This window comes from Schistocerca piceifrons, chromosome 2, assembly GCF_021461385.2.
Source record: "Schistocerca piceifrons isolate TAMUIC-IGC-003096 chromosome 2, iqSchPice1.1, whole genome shotgun sequence".
NCBI classification, from domain to species: Eukaryota; Metazoa; Arthropoda; class Insecta; order Orthoptera; family Acrididae; genus Schistocerca; species Schistocerca piceifrons.
In genome coordinates this window covers 256,841,799-256,853,660 of record NC_060139.1, presented here as the reverse complement: position 1 = coordinate 256,853,660, position 11,862 = coordinate 256,841,799, and the positions used below count along the sequence as shown (strand labels likewise).

The 11,862-nt window shown below is 45.9% G+C and overlaps 1 protein-coding gene and 1 pseudogene across 1 annotated transcript in view; one reads left to right on the top strand and one right to left on the bottom strand.

Moving 5' to 3' along the window:
- The first annotated feature begins 313 nt into the window (after window positions 1-313).
- LOC124778785 lies at window positions 314-425 on the top strand (annotated as a pseudogene).
- A 7,478-nt stretch (window positions 426-7,903) lies between these two features.
- The window catches only part of LOC124777763 (carboxypeptidase B-like), a 41,037-nt gene continuing 37,078 nt past the window's right edge, over window positions 7,904-11,862 (bottom strand). Inside the window, exon 6 of the mRNA XM_047253266.1 lies at window positions 7,904-8,125. Within this exon, the coding sequence (XP_047109222.1) occupies window positions 7,953-8,125 (173 nt within the window). The 3' untranslated portion in view covers window positions 7,904-7,952. The remainder of the gene's footprint in view (window positions 8,126-11,862) is intronic.

The following is an 11,862-nucleotide window of genomic DNA, read 5'->3' as shown; positions in this document are numbered from 1 at the left end:
AGATATTCCGCTAACATTCGGGTTGCAATGGTTGATAACCATCTTATTGGGCCTTGTTTTTGCCAGCACTTTGGTCAATTCCGAAGACCGTGTCACGATGAAAAATGGTTCAAATGGCTCGGAGCACTATGGGTCTTAACTTCTGAGGTCATCAGTCCCCTAGAACTTAGAACTACTTAAACCTAACTAACCTAAGGACATCACACACATCCATGCCCGAGGCAGGATTCGAACCTGCAACCGTAGCAGTCGCGTGGTTCCAGACTGTAGCGCCTAGAACCGCTCGGTCACCCCGGCCGACTTACTAGACAAAGCCAACGGCCTTGCCGCAGTGGTAACACCGGTTCCCATCAGATTACCGAAGTTAAGCACTGTCGGGCTGGGCTTGGATGGGTGACCATCTGGTCTACCGAGCGCTGTTGGCAAGCGGAGTGCACTCAGCCCTTGTGAGGGAAAATGAGTGGCTACTTGATTGAGAAGTAGCGGCTCCGTTCTCGGAAACTGACATACGGCCAGGAGAGCAGTGTGCTGACCACGTGCCCCTCCATATCCGCACCCAGTGACACCTGTGGGCTGAGAATGACACGGCGGCCGGTCTGTACCTTTGGGGCCTTCATGGCCTGTTCGGGAGGAGTTTAGTTTTAGTTTAGTTACTAGACAAAGTTTTGATAAGGAATCCATGTTCTGGAACGTACCGTTTCGATGTAAGACACTCTCCGGTCTGAGTAACACCTTTCGCAGAGCGGACGTGCGAGAAGAGAGTCAGTGAGGTTCTGGAAGGTACCGACAGGAATGTAGAGCCGTGCCAACACCAGCGCCGTAGACAGCTGCGATGGGTTTCTCGGTTGAGGATGGATGGCGCGAATAGCCCAATCGAAGTGGTCCCACATATTCTCGACTGGGTTACAATCCGCGGACTCTGGTGGCCAGCGGAGCACAGTAAGCTCATCATGGTGCTCTTCGAACCACCCACGTAACATGCGAGCTGTGTGACACGTTGCACCGTCCTGCTGGCATATGCCATCGTGTCGAGGGAAAAAGAACTACATGCAGGGGTGGACGTGGTACCCAAGGATAGATGCCTACTTGTGTTGGTCCGTTGTGCCCTCCAGAATGACTAGGTCGCCCCGGGGATGCGACGAAAACATTCCCTAAAGCGTGAGGCTCCCTTCTCCGGCCTGGATGCTTCCAACGATTGTAGTAGCATGTTTTGTTTCATACAGATCACGCCATACGCGCCGACGGCCAGCGGTGAGTCATCTGACAAGGCCACCTGTCGCCACTCACTGGACGTCCAGTTGCTGTATTGGCGTGCAGATTCCAGCCTTCGTTGCCGATGAACGGCGGTCAGCACTGGGGCATCAACCAGGCGCCTGCTGCGGAGGCCCAGACGCAGCAACGTTCGCTGAACGGTCGTTGAGCAGAGACTGTTGGTAGGACCCATGTACGTCTGGGCGGTCTGTTGCTCAACACTTGCACGCCTACTCACCCGTACACATCTCCGCAGCCGTCGTTCACCCCTGTCGTTCTTGGCCCGTGCTGCAGCACGGTTCTCTCGGCGCCGGTTCTGGATAGCGCTGTTTCCAGTCATTACCTCCCGTTCCTGTTCCAGTCGCGTATGGTTCGCGGGAAGAACGACTGCCGGAAAGTCTCCGTGCACGCTCGAATCTCTCTAATTTTACATTCGTGATCTCCTCGGGAGGTATAAGTAGGGGGAAGCAATATATTCGATACCTCATCCAGAAACGCACCCTCTCGAAACCTGGCGAGCAAGCTACACCGCGATGCAGAGCGCCTCTCTTGCAGAGTCTGCCACTTGAGTTGGCTAAACATCTCCGTAATGCTATCACGCTTACCAAATAACCCTGTGACGAAACGCGCCGCTCTTCTTTGGATCTTCTCTATCTCCTCTGTCAACCCGATCTGGTACAGATCCCACACTGATGACCAATACTCAAGTATAGGTCATCAGTGTGGGATCTGTACCAGATCGGGTTGACAGAGGAGATAGAGAAGATCCAAAGAAGAGCGGCGTGTTTTGTAAGCAACCTCCTTTGTTGATGGACTACATTTTCTAAGGACTCTCCCAAAGAATCTCAACTTGGCACCCGCCTTACCAGCAATTAATTTTATATGATCATTCCACTTCAAATCGTTCCGTACGCATACTCCCAGATATTTTACAGGAGTAACTGCTACCAGAGTTTGTTCCGCTATCATATAATCATAAAATAAAGGATCCTTCTTTCTATGTATTCGCAATACATTACATTTGTCTATGTTAAGGGTCAGTTGCCACTCCCTGCACCAAGTGCCTATCCGCTGCAGATCTTCCTGCATTTCGCTGCAATTTTCTAATGCTGAAACTTCTCTGTATACTACAGCATCATTCGCGAAAAGCCGCATGGAACTTCCGACACTATCTACTAGGTCATTTATATATATTGTGAAAAACAATGGTCCCATAACATTTCCCTGTGGCACGCCAGAGGTTGCTTTAACGTCTGTAGACGTCTCTCCATTGAGAACAACATGCTGTGTTCTGTTTGCTAAAAACTTTTCAATCCAGCCACACAGCTGGTCTGATATTTCGTAGGCTCTTACTTTGTTTATCAGGCGACAGTGCGGAACTGTATCGAACGCCTTCCGAAAGTGAAGGAAAATGGCATCTACCTGGGAGCCTGTATCTAATATTTTCTGGGTCTCATGAACAAATAAAGCGAGTTGGGTCTCACAAGATCGCTGTTTCCGGAATCCATGTTCATTCCTACAGAGTAGATTCTGGGTGTCCCCACGCACCGTATACTTTAACCACGGCAGCACGTGAACAGTAGACAAACTTAGCCATTTCGAAAATACTTCCGACTCTGACCCGATACCCAATAATCACGCCCTTTTCGACGTGAGATAAATCGCTCTGTTTCCGCATTAGGACAACGACGGCACTTAATAATTTTTTCATAATGCGGGTCCACAGTCATAATACATTTCTTTAAAGTCAGTACCGCCATTAGACTGTTGTTTATTTACAGTGTTACATTTACACTTACACAATCATGATTTCGGCTTCAAAGTGCCATTATCAAACGTTTTAAGTGTTATACCGTGCCTGAGATGACATACTGTCGTATTTAAAATACACTATTAGACACATTGTCTAAGGGTCGACATTACTGGCAAAGCCTACTGCTTTGTTTCATCACTGAGTATACCACCTGGAGTCAAGATCATCACTGAGTATACCATCTTGAGTCAAGATCATCACTGAGTATACCATCTTGAGTCAAGATGGTATACTCAGTGATGAAACAAAGCAGTAGGCTTTGCAAGAAATATCGACCCTTAGACAATGTGTCTAATAGTGTATTTTAAATACAACAGTATGTCATCTTAGGCACTGTATAACACTTAAAACACTTGATAATGGCACTTCGAAGCCGAAATCATGATTGTGTAAGTGTAAATGTAACACTGTAAATAAACAACAGTCTAATGGCGGTACTGACTTTAAAGAAACGACTGCACTTTTTTCCGCGTCACCCTGACGCGCTTGATACACCCTCTGCTGCTAGTGCTGCCACCTGGTGTCTATGAGTGGCGTTGCAGGTCACATTAATGCGACTGGACTTTGTATAACCGTGAAGAGCGGATCAATTTCAAATCTTCCACTTCGCCATACGCACACAGCGGAGACAATGAGCTACACGAGTCCACGGCATGGCCAAAGTTTCGAGAACTGCTCATAGTATGATGCAGTAGCTGGGCAGAGATGAACAGGTCTGCACAGGATACACTAGCGTGCAGAGCTGCATCAAACCGGTCGTCGACTGACGATCAGATACTTTATTCTTAATTCTAATAAACTTGATGGCCAACAGTCAGCGAAGGGTTCTTCCATTTAAAGACGTGGCGTGTGAACCGTCCGAATGTTGTGACTAGATGCAGCGTAACGCTAGGTTGTAGACACGGTATCGGAGCAGTGTGCAATAGACAGGTGTGCAGCAGACACGGCAGAACGTCGCGAATTAAACCGCTTCTGAACGTGGGATGATAATCGGTGAAAGACGCGTGGCTCGTAGGATATCTCAGATTACACGATAATTCGGGTTTCACGGGTCAGCAGTGTCTAGGGTGGATTTTCACTGTCGCAGAGATAACAGGTCGTAGGAATAAAATAGAGCAAAGATACATTCTCTGAGAAAGTTCTCAGTTGAGTATGGATAAAAAATTCGATGCATGTTCTCCGACAGGGGGCTTCTTCTAACTACCTCCCCTTCTTCTTGAGAAGATTCTCTGTGTGTGTCGTCTGCAGTGTCCGGCACAGAACACACGCGTAATCTCGCATTTCACTCAGCTCGTCCAAACAGGCAAACTATTCAGTGTACTGATATAGAACTGGCATCGGTGTGTTCTGGAAGAGTTGCACTATGTTTACATTTTACTTTTACATGCGGCAGCAAATTATGAAGACGATTACGGACAGTTTACGAAAACGCATTTTCTTGCGATGTTACCGAGTGTTCGATATGGGGGAAACTTTTTGTCGTCGAAATTAGGGGAACACATTATGTGAACGAAATCTTAAGAATACATCACATTCTCATGTACTCCAAACTGGAACTGTGTCAGAGTTTTCTAACTCGAGGTAATGTTGGTTAAATATGACGTATAATGGTCCGCTCTCGCTTAAGTACTTCAGCGGTCGTCCATCGGTTTCGTTATGAGAAACAGATTGCTAGGTTGGTAAGAAACCATCTATTAATTTTTCTGACCCGCCTACTTATTTCTGATATAACAAAATATACGATTTACTCTATGAGAAAACATGATGATAAACATCTGAAAATGTCAGTGACAAAGATGCCTGGTCCTTCACCAGTCTGAAAACCTTGATCTGGTAAGCAACCCAAAAATGTTTTCATTTTCACTTCGTTTGGAAGGTCGCTCCCTCTTCTTTCATGATTTCGGGAAGGAAGTTCGCCAGCCAAATAATGTTTTCATTGTTAAATCTACATTTTCTCTTTTCGGTCTACGTATAACTGCCCGGCCCCCCTCCCCGTTCCCCTCCTTCAAAGCACTATCAATTCTGTCATTTTTACTAAAAAAATCGATAAAACTTAACTCAATAGAACTTATTCAAATCGAAGTACGCTACAGAGCTCGCTTCAAAACAAGGAGAATGTTCTCCGCTGGTGAGAAATTTCTGTAGTTCTATTCATACAAAATTGGAAGATGTGCGAGTTGACCATCTTCCCCCATCAGTTTACTCAAGCAGAGTATATTCTCGGGTGACGTAAGTTCTCCGACTCGCTTTATTCATCCGAACCTTAGAGTCTTCTCCAAATTTTCGAGAGTAAAGTACGCTCTTCATTTCGCTCGTGCGATCCATCGTTTCCACACACGTAAACGTCGGGAGGAGGAGCCGTACTGAGCGTTAGACGTTCTGCTGTGGCATATATGCGCCATTCCTAACGCCTTATGGATTGGGAGGAGACAAAGACAGCACAGAGGCCTTAGAAGATTGACATCCCATCCACAACCTTTGCCCTGACTTTTGGCCACTCAGTATAATATATTTTTTGATTGTTATAATTATCATTGTACTACTTTTATAATCTCTATTTTTTTTCTTTAACACTAATACTGTATAACATGTTATATGTCCTTAATGTTCTGTAGAAACTGAAATTTGTTGAATCTGAGTATGCCTGGTTAGGTGTAAGAGAGGGCTTGAAGGCCCTAATCTTGCCAGGTAAAATAAATGCATAATTAAATAAATAAAATATAATATATTCTAGCATACTTAAGACATGAATAAAATTATCACACTTTAGAACATTAGCAATTGTTTTTAATAAACTTTTCAGATGTACAGCACTTACGTGTGTCGTGATTACATAATGATAGTAGCCAACTTGGTACTTACATCTGCAACACAGTTCTTACGATAACAGTCAAATTGGTACTTGTAGCACCAACACAGTTCTTACGAAATTTGGCAGATGTTGCGACAATGTTCACATCAACAACACAGTGAGAGAAACCAGTAGATTGCACTCCACTAAGGTTCTTGTTTATGGTTATAGCGAGAAGGGTGCGTATAACAGTTCACTTTCTCCTGCGAGAGTATCTTCAGTAGGAAGTGCAGGCCACACTTTTGAGCGAGTAAGCAGATCAAAAGAAGAATAAAAGGTGATATTATATCCGAGTAAGCCGACGCTTGTAAGCGGAATTCTGAAGACGGTGTCGGTACTATAGATGATACACTGATATTGCGTAGATTAAAGCAGCGATTGCTCCTTCTCTGTCATACAAAACTGCACATCAGACACTTTCTGCGTCCTCGTTAAAGGTCAGCATTTCGACATGAACGGCGTCGACTCCCTGAAGTGCCCAGTGTAAAACTGTCCAGTTATCTTTGCTGTGGAACTGATTGGAGTAATCAAGTGTTCAAACTGTGCCATTGGTTGGCACATCACTGAGTTGTCAATTTACGCTTCTCTGTAAACTTCTCCAACTTCCCTGAGATAAACTAAATGAGACGTTGGTTCTCTCACAACGAGAGCGCCCCTCAATTTCTCAATGTACCCTCATGGGAACACCACATGAAACACGTCGAGCATTAGGGAACGTGTACCTCAAGACAAATCAACAACTATTGCTCCCTTCTACATACATCTCATGCAATTAACATAAAAGCCAAATTAGAAAAGTTTGGGGTTATACGCAGGTGTATAGCAAGGGATGATACTGAAAAGTAGATTAGATGTGGAGTTAGATTTACCTTCAGTACAGTTTAGTCAAGTATTTTGCCGAAAGTAGTTGTATCACCTTTTGCTCCACATAACAGTAGCGCGGTTGCAAGAAATACGTCAGCACTTAAGTTGTATATGGAATGGAAGATTATTTGGTGGGCGAGCACTGTCAAAATCATGTAACAACTTTCTGTTGTACAATCTGTCTGGGGGAAGTGGCGCCACTAGAACTGAGCTATGTCTGGATGTGAGTACTTTTGTATGTTTGGAACAGTGACGCAGGCCTACATCACGCGGAGCTCCCTGTTCATTAGAGCTTCCTTTGAACGGAATGTTGCCATTTCGTAGTTACACAGTCGCCAGGTAGTTGCAAGAATGTCGAGAAAATGGGCACTGTCAGGAAAGTCGATCCTCGTTCACCGCTCAATAGGTTCAGACTGTAATTTCCGATAGGTGTCCAGTTAACCTTGTTGATCTACGAGATGCGTTCAAGTTGAAAAAATATGCATTTTTCCCCCGGACGACTGAGTGCAGATGGAAAGACGCACTTTAGCTTCAAACATGCGAGCATTATTTATTTATGGGTGCACGAGATGGCAAATTTATCCAGTGGGTTAGGGTTTAAGCGGCAGCCACTGGACTGCGCTATGTTTTCCATATTAAAAATAGCGCTGTTCAGTGTACAAGAGAAACGTGTAATTATTCACGTCATTCATTTTCCAGTAGTGAGCCTCACTGGTATTCATTGTCTCCGAGCAGTGACGTGGTGATGGATGTGTAAGATGTCCATGTATTGATGGGACAGTGCAAAGAAGGCTGAATCCCAAGCGATAACGAAATAATGAAACAAAATGAGCCACCAAAATGGTTGTGTGAGTGAGCTGCCACGGAACTGAGGAACAGGCTAAAAGTTTCTGGTGCAAGTAGTACGTCAGAACAAAAAAAATAGCATACGTTCGAACTTGAAAGCACTCCGTAGTATGAAGCACTATTGGGGGGGGGGGGGGGGGCACTGTCTCACTACGATCTGCAGAGCGGGCGGCCACCCGTCGGCATAGCACGGTGCGTGTGTGGCTGGCAGTTTCTTCAGTCTGTGGCTGGGACGGCTGTCGACGGCTGGCCGCTGTGGGGCAGAGCATTGCCCCAGGCGAGGCGGAAGCCACCGGCCCGCGGCCCGCGCGCAGCGGCTGTCGCAGCTCACAGCTTGGTGGCGGCCTCTGCGACCACCGCCAGCGCCGCCACGGCGTCCCTCCCGGTGGGCACGATGTACTGCGCGGGCAGCACGAAGCCGTGCCGGCCGCGGTCCCTCAGCTCCACCGTGTACGCGTACTTGATGCCCTGCGAGCCCTTCGCCCAGTCGTCAGAGCCGCCTGCCGACACAAGATAGTAATTTATAAGGAGTCGCCCCAAAACTGATGGATGCATCGCTACGGCGCACTGAATACTCTGCAGTATTACCTCCTTTTCTATCTACAGGTTTATTCTAAATGATGGACCCATTTTCAAAACTTCGCATTTATTCAAGTTCAAATCCAAAATGAACAAGCTTTATACCAATGAAAAGAGGAAGTCTCAAAGTTTTTTTCATAACGTTTGATATCAATTTAATAATTTGTAATACACAATACACACATTAAAACGACCGTGAGTAGTATTGTTGCGTACAGTCCTTACTGCCTTAGTTAAGGTCTCCTTTGTTCTTTGTTTGTTAGTACTTCTTTACAAATAAGCTTTAAGAACATGTCATGCAAATCTTCTCCTTTTCTTTTAACAGAATTACATGATATTCTTCTGTTTAACAAATATTCTGGAGCTGGTGTTTGGTCGTCATTGTCTTACAAACTTGAAAATAGGACTCCACTACGTCCAGTGCATAAATTAAAAGACCGTCGCAAATTCTTACCACAGCATATTCATGGTACTTCAGATTCCAGAATGCTTCACATTTCAAAGTAAATGTATGTACCAAATCATTAAAAACACTACTGCCACAATTTTACTTTAACTGACAGACTTAAAGTAGATGACGAAATGTTTCGCAGATGGCTAACCAGTTGAAGATCATAACACCCTGCTACTTTAGGACAAAATTTTCCGCGTTCGGGAAAGAGTTTATTTAACTGACCACTTCCGGTAAAGCTCAAAATGGTTCAAATGGTTCTGAGCACTATGGGACTCAACTTCTGAGGTCATTAGTCCCCTAGAACTTTTGAACTAGTTAAACCTAACTAACCTAAGGACATTACAAACATCCATGCCCGAGGCAGGATTCGAACCTGCGACCCGGTAAAGCTCTTGGGGTGCTATCCAGAACTGTAATCACAACTCTTGTACGAGTTTTTTTATGTAGTGAAAATGGGTCCTTCATTCTTGCAATTCTCTCTTAAACTATTATCTTCACAAGAAAATGGCTTCGGATTTTTTTGTAGAACACTTGGGGAGCTATTCTGAAGTGTGATCACGATTTTTTTGGCATATACAAGGTGTAAACTTTGAGTTGACAAACCAGAATAACTCGAAAAATAAGCTTCACAAGAAAAAATGTTTAGAATCCAAAGTTAATTGTTTTCGAGGGGAACATCTGCTGGGACTAAAATTAGCCCGCCACCCCAGCCCCCTGGGGATGGGGCGGGAGGCAACTTTTAAATTTCAGATGGGAACCCCCATTTTTTATTGCAGAATCAGATACTACATAAAAAACTACGTACATTTTGTCTTGATACTGCATAAAAAACTACGTACATTTTGTCTTAAACATTTGTTTTGATTCTTGGTAGTTGGCGCTGCAATTCAAGAAAATCCTTTTTCTCATTTTTGCTTGGGAAATGGTTATGGATAAATAAAAAATACTTATTTACTTAGTAAATTTTGATTCGCTAAAACTAAAACTCTCCCTCTCCCCTCGTAGGGTGGGATTTGAGAGAGAGGAATTAGAGTTCTATAAATGTTGACCCAAATATTAATTTTTCCCGCAGATTCGAATAAGTTTTGTTTGTTTCGTGGTCATGAGGCCACACAACTTTTAATTATCAAACGTATCATCTGACTAGCTAACTAACTAACCAAACATCCTACTTACTAACGAGTGAACTCGTTTTTTATTTAACTGTAACCATTTTTCACGCAAAAATGAGAACACGGATTTTCTTGAATTACAGCGCCAACTACCAAGAATCAAACCAAATGTTTAAGACAAAATGTACGTAGTTTTTTATGTAGTATCTGATTCTGCAATAAAAATTGGGGTTCTCATTTGAAATTTAAAAGTTGCCTCCTGCCCCCCTCGAAAATAATCAACTTTGGATTCTAATCAAAATATCTACGGGTGTACTGCCGGTCTACAGTGTCCAACGGGCACAATATTTCGGCGATCATACATGTCGCCATCATCAGCTGAACTGACGGACTGAGCTCCTGTGAACGTGCTGGCACGGAGATCCGTACGCTATGGTTGCTCAGAGGGAACTGGGTTCGGTCTTTATGCTGCTCCTTTGATGACTTCCTCACTGTGAGGAGGTTCGGTTGGAAATTTGTGGTCTGTTGGCCTTTACTCCCCTGGGAATCTTGACGAATCTTCTTTCTGTACTGGTAGGTTTTTCTGGACTGGCAAGGAGTACCGATGACCTATTTCCTGTACTTGTCGGTGTGACGATTTTTCTTCTTCTTCTTGGCTGTTGCTGAGGGCTCTCCCTCGGTTGGGATACTGGGAATAGTGTATCCTGCTTTTTCGTATTCTCCGTTGACCAGAGCGAAGATGATGTAGCGCATTTGCCACTCGGTAAAGATAGGGTAGGAATTAATCAGAATGTAATCCTCCCTAGAAAGACCTACAAGGCCTTCTGGGTACTCAATTGGTTGATGTGGGGGTTGAGGTTTGGTACGGTTAGGTGGAACGAAAGGATAAGGGTTGTCGTGGTGGGGGTACGTTCCATCACGAAGCGATGCAGCGATCTTCTGCGTTACAGCGCTTGCGCTGTACATATCTGGAAGCGGGAGGAATGGGACTTCTTCCCACTCTTCTTCTTGCGCTGCTGCTTCGGTGTCCGTCTTGGGCTGTGTTGCCTCCCCTTCGGCAGGCACGTCGGTCTGCGTGGCCACCGTTGCGAAATCCTCCTGTGGAAGAGTCGCCTGGGTGGCGGTGTCGACTGTTGTGGCGGAAGCTGCTTTGGCTGAGCGAAGCTCCTGCGTCAGCTCAGCAATCTGACACCGAGCCTCGCCCAGTTCCGCCAGCATGGCCGCCCTCTCTTCCGCCATGGCGGATTTGAAGGCGGACATGGCATCTTGTACGGCGTCGTTAAGGCGCCTGGTGACGACGTCTTCTGTGCAAGTGACCACCTCTTCGTGCGTGGTGGTCACTTGCTTCTGCGCCTTCTTCTCCGGTCCGCGCCAGTTTCTTCTGTAGGCGCAGGAACGGGCGTTGGCCGCGTGTGCGCCGCCGCAGTTGGCGCAGGTACAGGGGGCGTCCTTCTGCTTCTTGCAGTCACGTGTGTCGTGTGCTTGCGCACACTTCAAGCACGCAACTGCTCCGCTGCATTGCTTGGCGACGTGGCCAAGCTTTTGGCAGCGAAAGCACTGCGGTGTAGTCTTCCTCTTCTTGCCGGATGTTCCTGCTAGCGTGAGCAGCAACTCCGCCAAGGCAGCACCTTTGCGTCCCCTTCCGCGTCCCGACATCTCGAGTAGCAACAGCGACAATCACCTTATGCGTAACTCTCCGCGGCGTGAGCGGGAATCCCGGGTTCGGTCGCGGCGGCGGCCGATTTAAATACCCTCCGCCCGCGGCGCGCTCCCTCCGCTGTCCGCGCCCCGTGCCACGGTCGCGCGGTGGATTCTACACATTTTTTTTCGTGTGAAGCTTATTTTTCGAGTTATTCTGCTGGTAGCTAGATACGAGTGGCAAAAGTCATGGTATAGCGATACGCAAATGTGTAGATGGCGATACTATAGCGTAACAATGTATAGAAGGCAGTGCGTTGACGAGTTGACGGACCTGTCATTTGCACTCAGGTGATACATGTAAAAGGCCTTGGCCACGCAACTGGAATTAACAGATTGTGAATGCGGAAAAGTTGTTGGAGCTAGACGCATGGGACATTCCATTTCGGAAAGC